The 24,345-nt window shown below is 36.4% G+C and overlaps 1 protein-coding gene across 2 annotated transcripts in view; it reads left to right on the forward strand.

Annotated features, from left to right (window-relative positions):
- Window positions 1-24,345, forward strand: part of BCKDHB (branched chain keto acid dehydrogenase E1 subunit beta) — a 109,194-nt gene that overhangs the window by 57,422 nt on the left and 27,427 nt on the right. For both annotated transcript variants that reach the window (XM_030448470.1, XM_030448471.1), the window contains exon 9: window positions 7,001-7,087. In XM_030448470.1, the coding sequence (XP_030304330.1) occupies window positions 7,001-7,087 (87 nt within the window). The remainder of the gene's footprint in view (window positions 1-7,000; window positions 7,088-24,345) is intronic.

The raw sequence follows: 24,345 nt of genomic DNA on the forward strand, positions 1-24,345 counted from the left end.
GCTTGGACTCCTTACTAGAAATCAATATTAGAATGCACAGTAATAACTTTCAGAGATCTCAGTGGATAGTGGGAGTGTTGTCTACACCTTAGTACATATTTTAATAATATCTTTGTGCAGTATTAATTGTTTGGTTTCACTTAAACAGCAGATTGGCAGCAACTAAATTTTGAATACTTTGAACTTTCAATACTTGGAGTTGCAAACCAGCATGGCTTTAGATACTAGTTTTCTATAATAGCTGATCTTTAGTTTGATTTGAAATGAATGGACAAGGAAAAAATAATACTTTTGGGGCTTGTGTTTGTCTTTTGGTCCAGAGAAGGCAGCCAAAGGTATAGTCACAGTAGGAGAGTAAGCAGCAGCACCACAGCCTCCCTTGTCAAACTAAGGTGCTAAGGCCATGTGTTGAGCTGAACTCTCATGAAGAGCTGTTTGGTTCTTTCCCTTGTCCCATTTTCCTATTAATGTTGTCTTCTTCTATGGACTGTGTTTTTGCTTCTCTTTGTTAGAAACCCGAGTCACTGCCTCTTCATCCTTGTGATCTTTGCAGTTTGGGAGCCCTAATGGATCTGCTTCCCCTTGCAGTAACTAATTTATAGGGCTAACATATAATATATACTAATTTATAGATCCTTTTGCATTGGGGGAATTCATTCTGCTCTTTCAAAGCTGGCAATAGGTCCAAACTCTGCCTGGGCCACAGCCTGTCACATCAGCAGGCAATGAATTCCAGGCTTATGGGTCAGAAAACACAAACCTCAGCTGCATCAGCTGAGCAAGCAGACAGGAGTGGATTAAAAGCCTCTGATTTGGTTAGCAGGAAGATAAAGATTTGTGCTCTGCTAATGTGGATCAGTTGAAATGATTTAGCTGTTTGTGTCAAGTTCAAAATAAATTTGATTTCTTTTTCAGTCTCTGCTTTGTTAATCAGCCTACTCCTCTGTTAAAGAACTGGCTATGTATTTTCATTTACACGTTTGAAGTTTTTATTAAAGATTTTTCTCCAATGGCCTTCCTAAGTGATGGAATAAAAATTGTTTTCCTTTCCAAACTGTTTTATCTTTGATCTACATAAGCTGTTGCCAGTGTTAAGCTAGGATTCTCTGCTATATAGTAATACTGTGATGTTTGTTATACTTAAAGTAGCCTTCTGAATCTTAGACTAAATTGGCTGTCTTACTGCCAGCAGTTGAGAAATCTTATTAATACTTGGGACTTTTGAGCTGTGTGTGATGCAATAATATTTTTTCATGTCATGTATTTGTTTTTGCATCTTGATTTCACGATAAATGGATTTCAGTCAGCTTTTGGGAGTGTACTGTAGACATCATGATATAGTAGATTTTTAGGATCTCATTTCCTGCCTGAGAATTTAATAGTGTTGAAAACCATTGATTTGTTTTCTTTTAATTCAGATTATTTAGTGTTTTTTCTTTAATGTTAAGAGCTATTTTTGTTGCTGGGTTGGAGCTTTTGAAGAGTGCAGACTATTCCTAGCTTTTTTATTAGGTGGTTCTTCTGGGTGTCTGATAGTTGTAACTATCAGACTGGATCACAATCATCAGGAAGTTACAGATCTTTCTCATGTACAGTTTATTAGGATACATTCTATTCCCCTTTTATTCCTTCTCTTGACAACATATTTTTTAAAAAATGTAATTGAGGATCTATTTTGTTTTCCAGAAATCCCACAACTCCATTAAGGCTCTGGGATGCCTGAAAATTTGGAACATACCAACCACATTTGTTAATGTTTGCAGTGTATCACATGTGCTAACAGTTCATTGTGTCTGGGATTTGCCATACTCTGGATCTGCATTTGCCATGAAAATGTCATCTTCAGTGATTCATTTAGCAGGTTATGTTATATATTTCTCTGAGGGAAATGCAGACCAGAATTCTGGAATCTTATTCTATCCTGATGCTTATGATGTTTAGTACCAAGAATGCTGTTCTGCAATTTGATTTGTTATTAAAACATTAGAAGGAAATTAGAACTGATAGACTGAGGAAAGTAGGGTTTTATAATTTCCAAACACAAATTCATTGAAGCTGATCCAAAAATAAAAAATATTTTAAGGCGTTTATCAAAACTTTACAAAACTTTTTTTAAGCTTCTGGATTCTGATTGTGTTTCAGTAAAGGCATATGTCTATTTATGTTCATTTTTTGTACAATTTTAGAATTGTTTTCATGCTTGGTGCAAAATGGTATATATACAAATACAATTTCAATATATAATACAAATACAATTTCAATACTTCTGCCAGCTTCCTTAAAATTATTTCAGAAAACCAGTTCTTAAAGTATTCTCTAGAGAACACCATCAGAAGTCTGCAGAATTGTAAATGCGAAAGTGGACAGCAAAATAATCCCTTTTCTGTGAGAGAAGGAAAATTTTGTTCTGAGAACAAGATTCTTCTTCCAGAAAGTTAAGAATCTTGTCATTGTGACACAATAACAGCCATTTATAATACAATTTTGCCTTTAACTTCTTTAAAGGCCATCAGTCTGTTAGTCAAGCAGCTGCTTACAGTGGAAGCAGCGCTGCAGCTACACGTGGAGAGTAGTCAAGTGAAATGCAGTTTTGATCATCACACTCATTTTGGCTTAAATCTTCACTCTCCTAAATAAAGGCATAATATTTAATTAGTTGTGTCAGCACTTAGGTTTCAAAGGCCTTGAAAGTGTCAGACTTGTGTTGTTTTCTTCTGTCATCAGTGCCTGTTGAAGGGGAGAAAATGGCCAACAAGATGAACTAAGTTGAACGGAAAAGTGATTATAGGAACTCTTGGATATAGAGTGTAGTCAGAGAGGATGAAAATAGTTTGCTCAGCTGCTTCACTGTGAAAATGCTGGGCTACAGTTCAGAAAACCTGTTTTCACATTTCATTATCACGCTGCTAGCCTTTTTTCTCCAGTGCAATGTTAACTGTTGTCCCTGTGGAAGACACTGATGTAAACCAGTCCTGAAGGCAAAATTCAGCTGGAAAAATATAGTCAGTACTGGTTTCAGGATTTGTCTTAGGGTGAATTTAGTAGTTGAAAGCACTAGAGACTTTTATTTAATGACTGGATAAAGCACAGGTGACAGTAATGTGCCGTGACCTGGGTCTTAGCTGCCCTCTGGAGAGAAGGGACACTGATGAAGCATAATCCTGAGCTGCTTCTGGTCTCTGAATCTGTTTCTGGGATGGTGTGTGCTGCTTTGTGTTAACTGAACACTTCTGCAGGATAAATTGGATTATCTTCAGGTAGTGCTCCCTGGGGCCCCTTCAGTGCTTGAGGAAAAGCCAAGCATTGGCTGAGAACAGGAGCTTCTGAGTAGGGTGGGACCCCTCTCCCTTTTGGGAGCAACCAGGGTTGCATCAGCTGTACTCAGTTTTGAGGTGCAAAAGTGCCTGTGACACAAAGAGGAGCCATGCTCTCTAAATGCCCAGATGGGGCTTCTAACTCTCCTCTGTGATCTCTTACTTAATATGGCAAAAAGAAGTTTTCATTTTTATTTAATATGAAATAGGGCTACCTGTGGAATCTGTTAGCACCTTCAGAAATCTCTGGACTTTAAAGATCAGCAGACAACAACTTCTGGTCATGGGTGTAAAGAATCATAGAAAGAATGTTTTAATCAGTGCCATTCCCCATAATTTTTGAAGATGCATTTCTAAAGTGCTGTACCTGAACTGCACAATTTGCATTTCAAAATACTGAGTTAAGAAGTGTAAAGACTAGGATTTTGGAAAATGATAGTGGGGAATCTGAGAAAATTTAGAAGAATAAAGCTCATAGAGAAATGCAGCAAGTCTCTGGATGAGAGGACTTGCTTCTTCATATTTCTTTCAAAAATGCAGAAAACATTCAAAACCGTTACTGGCAAGTTAGAGGTAACAACCAGCTGGAGAAGTGGATATAATTGTCACTTAATTGCTGATAAAGAAAAGTTCACTAACTGAGCTGGGTTCAGGCACACAGTATGCTTTTCAGCATATCCAAATATAATTTTGTATCTTGAAATAATAAATGCACACTGTATTTCTCTCTTTATTCTAGGAGGCAATTAGAACAAAATTCTCTTCCCCAAGAATAGGGACTGGCAGAATCACTTGAAATTGTACTCGTGTTGTTATGCTTTGGTCTAAAAGCCTTCTATGTCCAAGAGCTGCAGTCAGGAGGTTATGTTAGCTACTTGGGTGGCTTTATGCTGAAAAAGGCTGGAATATTGATTGCTGATAGGTGTATTTCAAGATTGATACTGCAAACTGGAGATGAATCAGGGAAGAGTTGTAAGAATGATGAAGGAATTGAAAGTGTGCTGTATGGTGAAAGATTTAGAGCTCAGTCTGCTTAGTTTAGCAAGTGTGGTTAAGATTGATCATAATCTTTAGGTGCTCATGTGGGGAGCAGAAATCTGATAATAGCTTCTCCAGTGGGCAAAAGAAGTAAAATAAAAATCAACAGATTGAAGCTGATGTCAGCCAAATTATACGTCCAAAGTTTTATCAGGGAATGCAGTTTAACTTTTAGAACTACTAGTTAAATTGGAACTACTCACAAATAACTGTGATGCATTTGCAGACACTGGGAATTCCATAATTAAGGCTGCAGGCCTTTCTGAAAGATTCACTGCATTCTAGGAACAAGTATTAATGTGAAATGGAAATTGATGTGGGAGAGCCTTTAATATTCAGTAATTGCAATGCTTGCATCCTTCTACTACAAAGCAGTACGGTAGTTACGTTCTGCTCATTTTGGTTCTGGTTTTACCATTAGGAGAATTTTTAAGATATTTCTGCGTGGCAAAGTATCTATGCTGGGCCTGAATAAGCTGGCACTAATACTAAAAGCACCAAAACTTTGCTAGCATGGTGTGCTATACATCAGGAGTGGTATAGAGTGCTTTTAGCAGGGCTGAAATGCTTGTGTGCAGTGCTTGGTAATCCTAGCTGCTTGCTTGTTCCCTAACCCAAGCTACCCAAAGGCAGGGAATCCTTGAAGGCTGGGAAATCATATATAAAAATGAGGATTTATCATACAGGAGAAACAGGCTTCCAAAATGAATTTTTTTCTTTTTCCTTTTTATACTTCATTATTTACATGGTTTTAATTTGGGAATAAATTAATGCAAGAAGAATTATCGGTTAGAACAAGAAACCATATTGGATTCAGGAAACCTCTAATGTGAAAACAGTTTGAGCCTGACAAATAATGAAGGAACACATTAAAAGGTCCTATTCTTACCCTTTCCTGAATGTCAATTTATCTCCATTGTGGAGACAGGATACTGGACTGCTGGATATCTTCTCTGATCCCATGTGGATTTTCCTATATGTGTTCTAACAGCAAACTATGAAATTCTATGAAATCCTGTAATTTTAATAACTTGTTTCAGAGCGTGAACTTCTCAGAATAAATTTATACAAAAGAATAAATAACTTATTTAAAGGAAGTTAGAGAACTGATTGTATCAATTATATCAACTTAAAGCTGGAGTGTGCAGTTTGGTTGTTGAACTGTTTTGGTGTATTGGATAGATTTATAGTGAAGTTAATGCCTCTGTTCTTTCAATATGAGTTTCCAGTACTGGCAAAATAATTCAAGAAATCAGCCTACATAACTGGATTACTTTCCAACTGTTGAAATGCCTTTTTTTGTTCCTGTTTAGATCTGAATCTTGTCAAACCACTTCACAGTACATTATATGGACATCTTACTTACAGGCCTGTGCCAGTACATCTGTGGATGAGCTCCTTAGAGCCATTGCTTGAGTCATTGCTAGAAAAGGAAAAGAATTAGAAAAGTGCTTAAATCAGAAGGGAACCTGTAAATTTAAGGCATTGCTTGTATATATTCTATTGTGTAGACATCGTGGAACTACCCAACTGGAGAATGTGCTGGTGTTAGTCATTAAATTGAAGATAGGACATTAAGGAAGCCTGACCTGACAGTGCACTGCTGGGCTTTTCCACTTGATGACTAATGCTCCACCAGCAGTACACAGTGTACTTATATTAAAAATGAAACTGTTTACTGTTCTTGAAAGATTAATGTATGCATTATTCTGATTTTTTTTTCCCTGATGTGCATTTGTACAAGTCCGTGAAACTTTTTACTGCACATTATGAAATTATAAAATGTGTACCATGAAAAGTGAGACTTTGCTGCTGTGTTTCTGACCAAAGGTATCTGATATTGTTCAGTTTAGCATGTAGTTGCAAAAAATTTCAATGTGTTTGGGTGTGGTGGAGATTTATACTCCCATCAGATTAACCCCATTTTGGGCTTTTTTGTTACGTTTCACAATGAATCCAGTTAATTTTTTTTAATAGAAGGTACTTAGATTACATTCTATATATATATTCTGCTATGGAATTATTTGTAAAGCAGATCACAAAAACTGCACAAACATTAAGATTTAAAATTAGAAAATTTTGCTTCCATTTGCATGTAAATCTTTAAGCAATATCATTCAACATGGTTTTTTTTGTTGTTGTTTTTTTTTGTTTTTTTTTTTTTGGGGGGGGGTTGCTATAATTTTCATTGAGCAGTATTACTTTCTGAATAGTTATGATTTATCACTTTGCCTAGCATCTGGTTGTGTAGTGCTGTGTATTGGATGTCACTGAATTATTTCTTTCCAGGTGTGTCTTTGTGTTTTCAGGATTTAAGTTTTTGTGGACTTGTTAAAAACCTTAGTTTTCTTCAGAAATGTTAGTTTGCTCTGAGAAAGGAAATTCATATTCCGTTGAATCAATCTTTATTCTTAATACCTGCTTGAAGTGGAGTTGGAATATGTAAGCACTTATATAGCACATGTAAAAAGAAATCCTATTAATTACTCATTCTAGAATGCTTTATCTTTCAGTGAAAATGCATGGGAGGAAAAGTAGCTGCACTCTAACATGGCTAATAATGTCACATATTTCTTATATTCCACAGTAGTACAAGTAAGAAATCACAAGAGCTTTAATTTGATTAAATTACTGTTTTTCCTTTTCAGTCAGTGGTGAAAACTGGGAGGTTGCTGATTAGCCACGAGGCTCCCTTGACAGGAGGATTTGCTTCTGAAATAAGTTCCACAGTTCAGGTACGCTGGAGATTTGTATTTAAGTGTTCTGCATGGCTGAATATTTTTACCTATAGAATATTTATTGCTGCATTAAAAGTTGAGCTTTTAATATTTTGAAAAGTTATTCTTTTGTACATTTTTATTCAAGTTCAGTTCTTTGGATGCTTGTGCTACTTTATCTGAACCATGTAACTACCATGCACTGTGTATAATCTATACTAAGCTAAAAAATCTAACTTTCACTGAAACTTAGGGAGGATGTGCTACCAGATGCAAAGAAAAATAATCTTTGTATATAGTCTGGTTTCAATGTACTTTTTAAAACCTTTCTCACATTTTAATCCCCAAAGCTTCTTACCAAATATATTATGTGAATGTTGAAGTCAAATACAGAAAAAGCACCCAGGCCCACTTCAGTGTAACCCAGTGGTGTTTCAGAGTGCTGATGAGAAAAGCAGTCTGCAAGATGGCTTGATGTGTAGTTGTGGTGATGCTCATACATATGTATGTAGAGCTGGTATGCACAGAACAATTTTGGGAGGCTGAGATGTACATCAGTATCTGTTGCCTTCAGCTTTCTTGGAAGTCCTTGGCAGCTTTGACGTATTTGGTCTCTGTACTTGCATACAGATTTCCCCCTTAAATTGATTTCTTTCCTGCACAAATCGGGGACAGTGGTTGATAGAAATATCTAAACTAATTGTGTCCATCACTACCTGATCACTGCTTTCTGATTTTTCTATTCTTAGAGTAGTAACATTGTAGGATTAGAGAGAAAGAGGATTCTGAAATTCACAGAATGTAAACCATACAGGCAGTAGTTAAAATTTGGGACTGAGCCTTTTTTTGTAGGAAGGAAAAGAGTTAATTGTTCTGGGAATATAATTTTGAACTAATATGCCTAAGGGCTTGGAAGACTGTTTTTTGTGATCTTAGTAATAAAATTTCCTTTTTGTAAGAGTAATTGTATTAATTTCATTGTAATTATGATACTCGGTTACAAACCTAATATTTATCACCCTTCTAAATAATTAGTTTTTGACCTTCTTTTATAAATAGCCTCTTTAATTAAAATAGGCCTAATAAAGTCGTAAGTGTTGCTAGCTATGAGTGTTGAAAGTAATGATTTTTCTTTAGGCCACACAAAAATGTGAAATAACTCCAACTGAAGGAGTCTGTCTTTTAGTGTTTTGTATTACTATCATTTGAGGAGAAAATTTTTCTAAGTTGTGAAGCAATCTCATAATTCACTGGCATAACAAAGGAAAGCATATGTGTTGGAAAGAAAAGCAAGTGAAAAAAAAAAAGCCCCACCTTATCAGATCATATTATTGGAAGAGCATGGGATGCTCTGTGTTGAAGCTACAAAATGAGTTTTTAATTTCCTCAGACCTCCACTAAGGATGGTATTTACATGATTGATCCATTTTGGGGTTGTTTTCATATCAGAGATGAAGCTTGACAAATATCACTTATTTAGAGAACAAAGTTTGAAATCCTTTAATAATGGACTATTTATTTCTGTCAATATTGAAAGCAAATATTTGTTTCATGATAGTGGCTTATGATTCTATATTCATTTTTTATGAAACTAGGACTTGTATCTTGAGAAACATTAGTTTATCACACATCCTATCTCAGAATAAATTGGAATGTAACTGATTGTCATTGAATTTATCCATGGCAACTTTCTTTCATATAAATTGGCTGACTTGAATCTGTGTTGTAACCATATTGACATTACTCTTTATAGACATTCTTGAAGATTTTATCATCCATACAAAAATTTTGATACATTATTTTTAAGAGTATTCATACTGCAAAAGATATTAGAATAATATTTACGAAGTTTTACAACTCTTTAAAGAGCACTATTGCTTTTAGGCATAATGAAAACCTTGCTTTTTTCTGTTCAGTTAAAATACTTAATATCTAAGCAATCAAGTTAAGTCCATATATCTAATATCACTGTAAAAATGAAAAGTGAAAAACACTTTTGCTGGATACAACACATACTGAGAAGTCCAAAAAAGGAGGATTGCAGTTGGCTTTTGTTTCCTCTTACACATGGAAGTGATAAGATTTGAATAAAATGTGTCCAGTTGGATTAGCTGGTTAGTTTCCATACTGTTATTCCATCCTTGCTGTGAGGTCTCTTGCCATAGAGGTAAGGTGAATAAAAGTCCATAGGTTACTTTAAAAGTTAACTCTCACATGCTTCATGGTGATGTACACTTCAAGTAGAAGAGCAAAAAGTTGGAAATAATGGCTTTCGGTCATGAACTATAGGGTTAAACTATATTCAAGAGTTTGAATTTTGCATGTGAGAGATGAAAACCAGTGTTTGGAGAGCATATTAAGATTTGTTCTGTGTCAAATACAGGATATTTTAAAGGGCACATTATTGCATTAAGTAGTCATTTACTGTGATTTCTCAAACACATAGGAACAGGATGAAGTTTTGTAGTTAAAACTCTACATGGTGTAACTTTGCCTTTTGTACTTACATTTCATACGTGACTTCAATGTGTATTCTGCAGTAAACAACAGATGACAGGATAAATTCAATACAGTTACAGTTAATATTATGTTCTGTATGTAAAAGCTTTCAAAAATGTAGTGTTAAGCAGAGAAGGCACTAAACTTTTGCTTAACACATGCAGTTGGAGCACAGTTGAAGAGCCCACTGAGATATCACTTCCAAAATAATGAGGCATTGAGTGTAAAAATCATCAGTAGGTTAATTACTGTAATATAATAGAATCTAAATCCAGAATTTCTGTCTGTGTTGACAAAAATAAAAAAGAGGGGGGAGAAATAAAAACAAAACAAAACCAAAACAAAAAACCCAGGATTATTTCAAAAAGGGATCGGGGTTGAGGGAAGAGTAGATTGTTGTGTGATAAAAGACTTATCTCTTCACACATGCAAAGGAGCATATATGAGAAGAGAGCTTTTGAAATTTGGGTGTAGCTGAAAATTTCATGGTAATTTTTTGATGAATGCTGTCTGGTATTTCATAAGAAACAGTTTGATTTATACTGTTTTGAGAGAAACGTTATGTAAGCCTGAAACAAATAGCTTTTGTGTTTAAAACTCTGTTCTTTAGTCACTAATATAGTATGCAGTTCTTGTCATTTGATGGTTTTATTTAACTTCTGAGTATGATAAAATGTGCTCATACTTTGAAGGAGGCTATTTGGCTTATTTTCTGGCACATTTGAATTGGCACAGTAAAATATGTAATGTTTCTTCTCGTTATTCATCTTTTTTGGCTTTCCTTATCCAAACTCTTTTACAAAATCTGTACTACTGTTCTGAAATGTGAAGGTGATTTGGTGGAGAATATGTTTAGACATTAGAAACTGAGAAGAAAAAAAATTAGATTGCTGGGAAAAGTTGTTGAAGATCTGTGCCTCTTGGGAAAGGGTTAAGACTAGTGGCTTGATTTTTAATATTTGCTTTTCTAGGCTTTTACATCCTAATGTTGCTCCATTTCTGCTTTCTGTGGGACTACAGGTGGGAATGTTGTATTATGGTCACAATAATGTACATGGTGGTTATTGTTTTCTGACAGGGCAAATAAATACAGAGAATTAGCACATACCATCTGAGATTGATCCTGCATATGCAGAAAATACATGTCACAGGAAGGTCTTCGTTTGTGTCCATTCTCTACAAATAATGGATACAATATTAGAAAAGACAAAATTCTTTCCCAGTTATGAATATTTGATTTACAGGGTTTAAAATTTCACACAGAAGTTTTCATTTCTGTGTACATCAATAACATGAGAGCATAATACATGACAAAAACATATGCTTTTACTAAAATACAGGAAATGCACATTTTCAAGAAAGACATTAGCTGGTCTAATAGATTATTGCTGTCTATAAAATAGTAAGACAGAACAGATGGTTTATTTATAGAGGATTGCACAGATGTTAAAAAGAGCATATTTACAGTTCTTGCTTAATTGTGGCTTGCTGCCTTAGTAGCACAGTTTCTTTTCTTATTACCTGCTACTACTTTGCCCCTGGGTGTCAATCTGCACCTTGTGAGGATCTGGGGAACAAGGAATGTTGGCTCAGCTACCAAAGGTTTGTACCTCTTAATGGAGGTTAATGCTCAGCCTTCAGGAATCCTTCCAGAGGACTCAAAAGTTGCACAGGAATTTCAGTCTTATGAAAGATTGCTTTTAATCAAGGGATAGTTCTCAGTAAATTCAGTGAAATAACCTGGTTTTGAGGATTCAGTTACATGGTTTTATTTTTTTTTAAGTTCTTTAGGACTCGATCAAAAAATGCCATATAGTAATCTTTGTTTGGATTAGTGGTGCTTTAGATTTTCTCCTGCTGCTGCAAAATAAGGTCTAATCTTCAGTAAGCAGTGTAATTTGCTCCTAGTGTGGTGATATTAGGAGAAACTATTAGATGAGCTACTGTAGAGAAGCATTTCAGGAAAAGGGAAAGTAGATTTGTCCAGGAATGCTTTTCAAAGATGTCAGGGTTTCAGAGCAATTTTATTTTAAAGCATGTTACCAGAGAATTTGCTGAAACCAACCTTGAACAATAACAAAAAAATTCAATTATTTCAGTAGTATGAAGATTTAAAGTAAAATAGCCATAGGTTTGATTTAGGGCAGGAACTGCCTTAAATAACTACTATTTTACAGAGTCCTAATGAAAAATTGTCACCTCTCTGACAAAACGCTTTCAGAATGGTTGAACTGAGGAATGTTTTATATGATTGTATTATGTGTCTTTAGAACTTGATGTTGAGATGTTCCAAATAGGCCTATATTTTGGTTTTTTCATGAGCTGAAGTTATTCCCAATGAAGCTTTAACAGTTCTCCATGGCTCTGTGTGGTGCTTTGAGGAACTGGTACCCATACAGTACTCCAAAATTTTTGTGAGACTGGGTTTGAGTTTCAGATCTGTGTCTGTACCTAGTGCAATAGGATCTGTGGGTTTTATTTTGACACTATGGTGAATAAAATCAAATCTTGTGCAGGTGGCACTTAAAATCTAATCTTAGTGAACAAACTGTAAACCTGTATTAAAGTCTGTCTTTACTGAAAGCAATTGAAAGGAATTCTGATGTAAATGTTAGTAATTTCTATTTAAATTATTTCCTCTTTGCTATAAGTATGGAAGCCAATTGCTTTCTGAGATGATGATTGGGATATAATGGAGCATTTATATATGAAGAAGATGGAGGAGTTTGAGGTGTAAGTGGTTAGAATTGCTGAGTATCACGCTGTGCAATATCTAAGCAAAGCAGCTCTATACTAACGATAACATGGATACTTGGGGAAAAAGGCATGCAGAAACATGCACATTAGGAATGTGGTTGTTCAGCTGACAGAAAATTAATTATTAAATTTGAATTAATGTTTTTTAACTTTGCTTCAACACAATCACAATAGGCAATAAAACTTGAAGGGATGAAAATCAGTTTCTGTCACAATCAGTATGATCCAGGAAACGTTGATTTAGGACATAAGGAAAAGCTGAAAAAGACTCAGAGAAGTAAATTTGAGCTGGGCATAAAATGTATAATAACACTGCAGTAGAAGAACAGTGATTTGAAAGAAATAATGAAGTAATGGTAATTTAGGATATAAAAAGCTGAAATAGACTCAAGGAAGTAAATTTGAGCTGGGCATAAAATGTATAATAACAGTGCAGTAGAAGATCAGTGATTTGAAAGAAATAATGAAGAAATAAGCCAGAATAATGGCTTTTATATATAATACTCTGAAGTACTGAGTTGGGAGTAGTAAGGGAAATATCATCAGCATAAAGCTGATGTGACATGAATCAAAGGTGCATGTGAAAAATGCATAAAGATGTTCCTTATGTTTATAAACTACACATATAGGCAATTCAGCAAACCCTCAAGTCATCATGCAGCATGAGCCAGAAGCAGTTTTTGCTCTGTCAATCTGAAGTATTGCATAGTTTAGGGTGCTTATATGTGTCAGCATATTTTTGTAAGAAAATAAGTTTAGGAGATAAGTTAATAGACAGAATGTTATAAAGCCAAGATTTCTCAGATTAAATAAAGCTATGTTTGAAAAGTATGATTCACCAGTGATAGAAAAAATTCAGTAAAATATTTTTAAAAAATCTTTCATATAGGAATTTCTTTTATGAATTTAATGCGAATAGTTTATACTAGTCGTGAAACTTATTAGTCTGTATCTTTAGGAGCTCTCTAAAGTCCTTGGCTACAGCAATAAACATTTGAGGTTTTCTGTTTTCTTTTGTAAATAGAATAACAACTTTTGTGCCCTGTACTCCAGTGAGCCCCCTTCTTCACCTCTGCCTCTCCTTGCTTGAGAGATTCTCTGCTACAGTGCCTGCACAGTACCTGGGGCATGCAGACTCAGCTGCAGGGTTTTGCTGGTTGTATTTGTTTGGCAGAGGTGGTATTTTTCTGAACTTGTTTTGCTTTCAAGAGAGACCCAAAATCTAGCAAGCAGCGGCTGTTCACAGAGCCTCTACTTCGTTCACACCAACTTTTTGAGGCTGCAGTTGTTCTGAATGTTACCCCAAAGTCTGTTATTAGACAATTTCCACTGTGTGGAAGTAATTTTTATTTTGTCCCTACCTTATGTCCATTAAGATAGTCCTGGTTTATAACTAAAAAATGTGGCATAAGATGAATGGACTTTCTTTTGATTTTATCATGTTGTAAAGTCCAGTTTACTCGTGAGCTTTCATGCATTCTAATTTTATTTGTGATGGATATAGGGAGTCATAGGGAATCCTTCATAGGCAGAAACAAATTTCTCTACAATGCAAGCAGAAAAAAAAAAAATCATTATAATAGCAGCATGTGTTATCAGTTTAGGCTACAAGGAGGTGTTTTGTTCCTTTAGGTAGGAATAAATTCTGTATTAAGAAGAGAAAAATAGTTTAATGAATTGGGTACAGCCAGATATTAAATGAGAGACACAGTAATCTCTCTGTACTGTGTAAAAACTCCCAAATGAAACAAACAAACAACCCTCAAATCCTAGCATAACATTCAGGTTGCAAAATGAAGTGCTTGAAGATTGTGGTAGATTTTTATAAAATCTGCCTCAAAACACACTCTGTAAGGTTCTAAACAGTCTGTGTTCAGATGTGTAATTAGCCCAATCTCTAGACACAGGAAAAATTAAAATGTCCTATTCATATGCAGCTCAGCTTGAAGTCTCTTCAGCTTCTGTGAAACCCTTCATGAAATGGTCCACGCAGGAGTTGACATGCACACCCACTCCTCGTGTTTGTGGAGAAAGTCTTGTTCCCCGTGTGAGAAGGGCCACAAAACAGTGCCCTGGCTGCAGGCAGTGTTTCAGCTGTCCACTCATGGCACATCCATCCTTCTGGTGGCAAATGATTAGTTCAAGCTTGAATCTTACAGGTGCAGAGTTGAATGTGGGCTTCTATGCAGTGAGCGTGTGCACTGCCCACTCAGCTTTGGGTTCTGGTTAAGAATTACAGATTGGAGTAAGGTTTTCCTGTGCCCCATGGGAGTATCCTCATGTTGACAGGAGTTAAGCTGTATTTTTTTTGTTTGTTTGTTTTTTTCTCCAGAGAGGTAGAGGCAGGAAGGAGACAGAAAACTTGGCACTTTCCACAGGTACTGCAGTGCCTCATAATGAATCTTTGGGAGAACAAGGCCACCAGTAGGATTTTGAGGGGCCATTCCCAGTGTATGAGGATAAATGCCAGTCCTATGGAAATGGAAAGGGTGGGTAGGGTGACAGGTATGTGCCAGTAAACAGCTCACAGTGGATGGAGCAGGGAAAGCTTGAGACAGCAGGCAACTTGAGACTGCCTGTTTCTCCAAACAGATGCTGGTGGTAGGCAGTAAACAGCAAAATTAGGCACTTCTTAAGGAAGTTTTCAACTGAGAAAAGAGTATTTTTAAAGTTTGGCATTAACTCGTATACCTTTTGTAGAGTTACATATTTTCAAATAATATATTGCATAAATGTTTTTGGCACTGAAGCAAAATATTCCTCTCCTGCTGCATTTTCAGCTGTGCTGTCTGTTAGACAGGGGACATTTCTTCTTTAGAGGTCTTTTCTGATCATAATGATTCTGTGATTCCAGATGCATCAGATCTCATTTACCTTTTCCTGCTGAACTGGTTTTGGTGGGGAAGTGAAATGTACAGTTCATTCCTTATTTTTTCATTCCTTATTTTTTCATTTTTTTTTCATTCCTTATTTTTTTCATTCCTTATTTTTTTCATTCCTTATTTTTTTCATTCCTTACTGTTTTCATTCCTTATGCAGATCCTTGAAGGGACACAAGGAGTTTATCTCAAGACAATACAAAATGGTAGAGTGGCAGAATATGCTGAAAGTCATTGTGGCTCAATGAAATCAGATTTGGCTACTGAACAAGTTTGGTGTTGAATTCCCCTTAATCAGTCCAGTGTATAGTGTTAGGTATGCTCTCAGTGTGTTTACTGAGGACATTTTTCCAAGTTCTGGTATTTAATTTGGCATCCAAATGTTCATATGCCTGAGGCTGAACTACAGCATCATTGTCTGTCTGATGCATCATGTATTCATTCATTGTGATTTGTAACTCTGAACAATGTGTTTGGCCTTCCATAAGCTAATGCTGGAAAAGACCAAAAGTAGGGGCACTGAGGCAGAGTTAAAATTTTCTCTTGATTGTGCACTTCGCTCCCCTTTGGATATTAGTGTGTCTAGCTGCTAGAAATTGTTCTCCTAGGGGAAAGAAATAATTTGTGTTTATAATTACTCTAAGGTACAGTTTGCATTTTCAGACATAGAGTAAATTCAAACTGCTTTAATTAGAACCCTGTTGTGAATCTAACATTACATTTCTGATAGCTGTGGAGCCCATAGAAATAAGAAGGATTCTCTCTGACTAGTGAAGAGGGCAAAAAAAATTTTGTGGACTGCATATCCTACGTTTTTTTGTCTGTTATGTGGCAGTATTTTTCCATTTTTTTTCTCTAATACCGTATTAGAGATCAGTAACATCAGCGTTTTTAAATGGTGTGTAAACATAATTAATGAGTTAAGAGGACATGATCTTTTCTGTCATAATTTTGAGTAAATGTTAGAGCTATTAGTGACTAGACCTTTATATTACTCATGTCAAATCAACTTGTTGCTTAATTTGAATTAATATCCCTTCCCTTTCAACAGGCTTTGCAGTGGTTTGAAACTCTAACTCTAACCTGATAAAGATGATTCTGGAAGGACTGTAGAATAAGGCAACTCTGCAAAGTAATTACTAACTCAAGGATATTTAACTTCTTGAAAACGTAACAAAGCTGTGTTTAACTTGCTTTATTTTGCTTGGCATTATCATTTCTTCTGAATGAGTTACGAGTTGCTCCAAAGTAAGTGGAGCTTTGAACAGCAATTTACAATGGTGTGCCCAGGAGTCCCCTGTAAAAGGGTGGTAATGACCTTTCCAGTGCTTCAGAGCTATAAAAATCATCAGTGGTTGTAGTCTCTCAACCTTTGGCATAATTTCTAAAAGCACTTCAGTGTGGTGCAAGAATCTTTCTATTAGTCACAGGTATAGCAACTTAATACTAAGGCACTTGGGCAAGCCAGAGTAAAGAACAATGGGGAGTTTTTAGTTTCACTCTGTCAGGCTTTGGAGCAGATGGTCAGGAACTTGTCTTATTTACTTAAACATTTATTTTAGAGTCCTGGTTTGGGATTGTAAAGTGTTGATTCACAAAAGCATATTCTTGTTTTTTTCCTGGCTTTTTATATTTTGATATGGCCATTAGAAAATGGTCTGGCTAGACTATCAATTTAGGGCACCAGACACAGTTTAGAGTAGTATGACTACAGAAGAGTGGTCTGTGGCATATAAAAATCCATACAGGCTAGAGGAAAAAATACAGAATTAACGAGAAAAATCTATGCTTCCATGTTAGTGTCTCACTGGAGTTTTTGAAATGCTATAAGAAAAGAATATTGCTTTTTTTTTTCTTTTCTTTCAGATCTTTAATTTCCTTTAATTAATACACGAGGCCTGTAAAACTGTGTATTTATTCATCTTTTATCTACTCACACAGAAAATAAAATTATTTCAGTGCCATACTGAATGTATTCATAGCAGGGGATGTAAAAAGAACCTCTTGAACACCTCTGTGCTTCTGTGCCCTTCCAGAGTGCTGTGAATTTTATACTGTTGCTGTTGGCTACATTAAGATTGTTAGAACAGAAGAGAAAATGGAGGCTGCAGTTTTCATGCTTTAAAACTCCCTTCTTCTTAAAACTCCACAGCTTCTGCTGTGTCCTTGTGAAGGGAAGTATCTGCTCCCCCTGGGGACAGACACAGCTTGTCAGTGCCCAAGTGTCACCCTGGCTTAAAGTCACAAATCTGGATATATGATTGTAGGATAAGTTAGGACAGTGCTGAGTTTACACATGATTGTTTAGATGGGCACAGAGGAAGTAGTTTTGAGTAGTCTCTTTTGTCCAGTAGTCCTTTTAAGTGATGGGCACATGTTCATCTCTATAATACAAGGATGTAGCAGTTAAAGCTACAATTAAGAGGCTACCGAAGCAATTAAAACCAAATAAGAATTCCTGAGAAGCAGAATTAGTTCCTAAGAAAAAGAAAATTGCTAATTTCAGTTAGTTACGTGAGAAGATTAACAAGACTGGGAGAAGAGCTCTGGATCTCCTTTTCCTTTATCTGCAATCATGCTTGAGACTGACTGAAAGTTCTATTATATTGTAATGCCAACAGAAGAGAATGCACATGAATTACTGCCCTGGTTGTAGATGTGATTCATATGCTGTGCATAGGCAGTGCCTGTGATGCTTTATGTAGTTGTGCTATGTTTGCCATCACAGTGGGATTTTGAAAGGCAGCTTTCCTGAAAGAGCAATAGCAATACAGACATCTGTCTACTGTTCCCACTGGGAACATTTTTTCCTATAACCATGCTTAACAGTGAACATCTATGCAGGAAATCAAGTTATAGGCACACATAGCACAATTCATTCTTCTGAGAGTTAACTCAGAAGGAGCAAAAATGGGTGAGGATTTAATGTTAGATGTGATGGAGTCAGGAAGGAAGGTCTGTTTCCACTGTACCAGTCACTGAAGCTGTCATTTTTAAAAAACACCTTTCAAAACTGAAAAAGTTTCTCTACAAAGAGCCAAAACCATCTTTTATGAATCTATATATGGAAGTTTCAGACTCTGGAAAAGTTGATCTGTGTAACTGGAATTGTTCCTAAGGTACATTAGCTTGGAAATAGTATTTTACTCCTTGTCATCACTGAGTAAGTGCCTGTTATCTGTGTCATGGCAAGTGGAGTTCTGATCACCCTACTGTCTTTTTGCTGGTCACGAACAGCAAATGAGTATCAGTGCAGTAACTTTGATGTCTGAGGTGTGTAAGTGACCTCTTGGATGGAAGTCAAAAGCCAGGGGCTGAAGTATTTCTCTCTGGACACTTGGCGAAAAAATACCATTTCTCTTGTACAGTTTAAAGAAAGTGTTCTCCTGGATTTAGGGTATTGCAGACTAGGAAAGAGTATAAAAAAATATCTCTCTACTATGGAGAGTAAAAAATACCTCAGTCTTAGCAGCCTGGATTTCCTAACACTACCATGCTTTAGATTTGACAACCATTTTCTATGTACTGTCTCCTCTTCCTCCCCATGTGTCTCTGGCACTATGGGATAGGGTGAAAACCTAATCCCAGGAAATGAAGTTAGTGGCATTAAGGTCTGACTATCTTCAGTCTTCTGAAGGCTTCAGAAAGACCTTACAGACACCTTCCAGTGCCTGAAGAGGCCCACAAGAAATCTTTTCAAACTTTTTTCAAGGGCATGTAGAGATAGGACAAAAGATAATGGCTTTAAACTGGAAGAGGGTAGATTTTGGCTAGGCATTAGGAAGGAATTGTTAACTGTGAAGGTGGTGACACACTGGCACAGGTTGCCCAGGGAAGCTGTGGTTGCCTCCTTGCTGGAATTGTTCCAGGGCTGCTTGGATGGGGCTTTGAACAAGCAGGCCTGGGGAAAGGTGCCCCTGCTTATGGCAGGGGGGTTGGATCTATATGATCTTTGAGGTCCCTTCCAACCCAAACCATTCTGTGATTCTGTGATCTAATTTCTTAAGATAAATAAAACATAATCACAATGATACTTTTTCATAGAAAAGTGCTGGGAAAAAAAAAAAAGGAAAGCATCAAGACTTAATGCCAGTGACATTAGTAACTGGTATTAATCTATCTGTATCAAAGTTTTCTCTTCAAGAGCAATTGAACCATTGAGATCAAGTTATTAGGTAACTTTGCAGAGACAGCATTTCAAAACTCTGTAAAGCAGCTGTTCTAGATAAGGAGTCACATGGACAAGACAAGGGACAATGGGCACAAGTTGCTCCTGGCAATATTCCTTTTGAATACAAGAGGAAAATTTTTCACTGTGAGGACACTCAGACATTGGAATGGTCTCCCAGGGAAAGTGGTGGATTCCCCCACTTCAGAAAGTTTTAGGTCTCAGCTCGACAGAATGCTGGGACATATCCTATAAACAATAGCATTAGAAGGGTTGGAGCAGATGATCCTTGAGATCCCTTCCAAACTGACATTCTGTGGTTCCAGACTAACTGAAATCTTTAGTGAGAGATCAGGTTTTTACATGGTGACTTCACACTCATAACTGTGTGGCTGAAAAGCAATTAGATTTTGTGGGCATATATACCCATTAATTTACTGGTTTGAGAGCATCTTTTAAATATGAAGTGCTTTAAAAATAAGAAAACAAGAAATTGTGTTGTTTGAAAGATTCTCATAATATTGAACACAGTTTTGGGGGTATCTTCTTCTGACCCAGCAATGCTTTCATGGTTTACAATTTAAGTGACCAAACCTGGCTTCCCAAGGACAGAAGTTGATACTTAGCTTTCACATATATTATGCTAATATGTACTGTTACCTATTATGCTAAAATATTGATACGATTTTAGAAATAACTATAGAATTAACATTTGGAATAAAAAATACTTTTAATTTTTTTCTTTCTCATTTATTTCCTCATCTACTTTTGGGGCTGAACTTGCCCCAAAGCAATATTGCTAGGTGGGATGGCTTGTGAAAGAGGAGAGCTGAGAATTATCTGGCACCTTTCTTTAATAAAATGAATTATGTCAGTGCTATGCACCTTTTAATGACTTTAGTGACTAAAAGCAATCATTTTGCAACATGCTTCTTTTCTAAATAAAGTGGCAAAGTTTTTTCTTTCTGGAGTCTTGAGGTACACATATTAAAAAGAAAAGAAATGGAGAAATATGGCTACAGATTTTACTGTAAATTTTCAAGTTTACAAATAAACAGTGAAATATTTTTTTTTCATGTGCTTCCAAAATGCAAGAATTCCCCTTAATTTTTTTAAAGTGCAGTAAGATTCCATAGTTTTTTGGGAAGTGTTTGGTCTTCCCAAGACTTCAACTAGATCAAGTTGCATGAATGATGCTGAACTGATGGTATAATCATGGAAAATCATGCCAGTCATTGCATTAAGCTTTATATATAGGTGCTTTTTCACTCTACATTTTGACAAAATATATTAAAATTTATTTTTTTTTTAGCTAGCAAGAAATAAAAAGCAGTTTTAGGAAGGTGTCTGCAAGCATGCTGCCTTCAAACTCTTCTTGTGCCTGCAAACCCCACAGGTTTAGGGCTGCTGTTCTGCGACGGAATCATGTCTGTGTCTGCTGCTAAAGATCATATTAAATTATTTCTATATAGTTTCTTTGGAGCTGAAAAGTGTCTGTTCATGCTACTGTTCTTGTAGGTCAGTCTCCTTGCTTTCTCATTTCCACTTGGCAAAGTGAGCTGCAGCTCTCTAGAAGATCACCAGATATCAGATACTTTCAGAGCCATGGCCAGTCTTTTTTCCATTTTTGTTTGTCTTGCACGGGAGGCAAATAATGGCTCTTGATTAATGGAGGAATACATCATCTTGCACTCTGTGTTTATGGGTTTTAAATTATCACATGTCAAAATTTAAGCAAGCTATGTTAGTAAAAGGCACGAGTGCCTGGGACTGTGCCCACCACAGCGAAGAGCATTAATTAAGGAAAGCAGGGAAACAAGGGCTTAAAACTATCTCAGTTCTCACAGTAAATCCATATCTGTTATTTTAGAAAGATTTCAAATCGTAAAAGCTTTTTGCAAAAGGTTTTCCCTTGTCTAATAGCCCTACAACCCTGATGTCAGTGACTACGCAAGCAGGCTTTTTAGTTTACTTTGCACTTCCCCATATACAATGCAAACAGATAGCTAATGACTGGGTAAATACAATGGGAATGTACTTTGTGCACTGTGTGTTCTGAGCTTGAGTGTTTTGGTCTTTATTTTGTTTGCCTATTTTTATATTCTTTCATAAGCACATTTGGTCAGGATGGAATATTACAGAGTTCCTAATACAGTACAGAGGAATAACACAAGGAATGGATTGTGCTCACTCATTTTAAATCTGAAATCCTAGCCATTGCCAATTAATTTTGGATTTTACTCTTTTGAACTTAAATAGTTCAAATATATAGGGGTTATGTGTTACAATTCTTTAGCGCAAGAGTGTTCATTCAAAGTAAAAAAAACCCAGACAAATGGATGTCAGATGTTGGCATATCCATTTTCTTCCTCCTTTTACCTATTTTTAAATGAAAATCTGGGAGAAGCTTTAATGTGTGAAAGAAATGACAGAACTGAAAAAGATCTGAAAACTACTACTAGGTGTAGTAATAACCCACAAGGATTATTACATTCAAGGCATGTAAGGAATACGACTCACAAAACCACACCAAAAAAATGTTAAAAGCAAAGTCTTTAAAACCAGAGTGATCTTGGGCTTGCTCACACATCCCAGTATGCCCTTCCCTGCCTTTGCTGGAAGTGCCTGCTGCTGCCCAGCATGCAGCTTCTTTTCCTAGCAGGATTCCCACCTTCTTTTCCTTTCCTTGGAGCTGCTTCACAGCCAGCTGCCACCCCATTTCCACTGGTACACAGGGTGCTTGGAACCTGGGTGCAGAATGTGTTGTCCTTCATGAGGTGCTTGCTGGTCTGATTTTCTGGCTGCTAAGGTGCTATTGAAGAGCTGCTTCACCTTCCAGTTTATCAGCCCTTTCCCCCCAGTTTGGTGTCAAGTGGAACTTTAATGGGAGTGCACACCATCCCATCATCAAGATTGCTAACAAACCTGTTGATTCTGGAGAAGCACAACCAGTTAATTAAAATTAGCTAGCTGCTAATTGGGATTTGCTGATCACTACCCTTTGATTCTGATTGATCCAGCCAGTTTTCCACCTACATCTCTTTTTCAAGCTGTATTCCACCACCTTGGCTAAAGCAAGACGGGGGGAGGCTGTTGATTGACTTGCTGAAGCCCTGGTAAAACAATATCTGTTATCTAAAAATAAGATCTGTTGTTCTTCCCTCGTCCTTTAAGTATGACATCTCATCTTAAAAAGCAATCAGGATGCTCAGACGAGATTTGACCTTGTTAAATTCATGTTGGCTCTTCCCCCAAAACTTTTGGTCCATGGATTTCTTGGACATGGCATTGAGGATGGGTTGCTCCATCTTGAGGCTAGGCTGACAGGCTCACAGTTGAGAATCACATTTCTGTGGGTACTCCTTTTTTCCCTGCCTAAAAATATGAATTAATCACATTACTATGCAGATCATATCTCTGTTATGTCTTGTTCCTGCAATCATACTGGATTTGAGGAATAAATAAGGTGCTATAAATCTTTCTATGGTAGCAAAGGGTCCCTCTGAGCAAAAAAACCCAAAACACTGTATCAGTCACCTCATTGAGGATTAAATGTTGTGCTGGCTTTTATTTATATAGTACCCAGTGGCTTGGTTGGAATGGATTGGCAGGAGTGCATTGGCTAGGCTGTTCTTACATAACTAATTTTCCTCATTAATTTAGAATATTATGGTGGAAAGAAAGGAAAACAAATGATAGCATTCCTTCAAAAGAACCCCAAACAACCTAGTGCCTTGCAGTTATTGTGTCAATATGAAAAGCTCTGGTGACCATGTGAGACTGGAATGCTTTTGCTGCAGATTGGAACTTCTCTCACTGCCTAAATTACCTCTTCTCTGCTCTGTCAAGCCCACTCATCATCAAGCAGGTCAATTTGGGTTTTGTTTGAACATTCTCCTGGCATACTTACCTTTAGGCTTCAAGCAGTGACACTTTTAAAAGATACTTGGAAACGATAAGCTAAATGAGTATTTTAAGGTTTTTGAGAGAAGGAAGATATTTATTTTGGAAGGCTGGGATAGGCTTTGTATCCTGAAGGGATGCAAGGTCTTCAGCATTAGATTTCTCTGAAGGTTTTTTGCATTTCATTCCTTTTCAGCAGCTGGAGTTGACCTCAGAAAGTGGACAAATGGAACAATTCTCCGAAAAAAAAAAAAAAAAAAAAATTGGATTTTTTTTCTCCCCTAGATTCCAGTTCTGTATATTGTTGGCTGATTTTGATAAAAATGAACTTTAGTTTGGAAAGTTTGGAAGTGTGTATGTTTTGTGTGGGAATAATTAGCATCCCAAGCAGTGTTGAAGTCTGGCTGTTCATTTTTTTTATCTGGGATGGCTTGTACATATTTCACCCAGTTAGTTCCCTGATGCTGGATGAACCTTGGCTGCTGTTGACAAACAGCTCTCACTTTGTCTCTTGGATTTTGGTTTCAAATAGTTTCTGCAGTTTTAGTGTTTGAATCCATCTAATATTTCTGTTTACTGGAACCTATCTAGGTAAAATGTACATTACTTGCTCTTTATGGGGCAATGGACTAGATGTTCTGAAGAACTCTTCAGATCTGTACACTATCACAGTTATATGGCTATATTACATAATTAAATATTTGTTTGTATTTTGTTTTCTTAATCTTTGGCTTTAATGTACCTTTGTTTTCACTTTTGCCTTTTCTCAAATTCAGTGCTGCTCAGATTTTTAAGTAGCTTTTTCAAATGTCTTTGAAAGGGAAGCAATACTATGGTCTCTTTTAAAAGTGAATATTTTAAAGCAATCTCAGGAAAACTTATAATGGTAAACTGAATTGGTTTTAACTCAGGCCATAAAAAAATAATTATAGAAGTGTATTGAATTTGTGACTAAGCATAGTATTGTCTTGAGATGAATTGTGGAGTAAGCAAGTTCACTCCCTAAGGAATTTTTGCACAGTGCAGCACAAAATGTTTCTGATGTAACAGAGGTGCTGTGATTTAGAATG

The sequence above is a fragment of the Calypte anna genome, chromosome 3 (genome assembly GCF_003957555.1).
Source record: "Calypte anna isolate BGI_N300 chromosome 3, bCalAnn1_v1.p, whole genome shotgun sequence".
Lineage (NCBI taxonomy): Eukaryota > Metazoa > Chordata > Aves > Apodiformes > Trochilidae > Calypte > Calypte anna.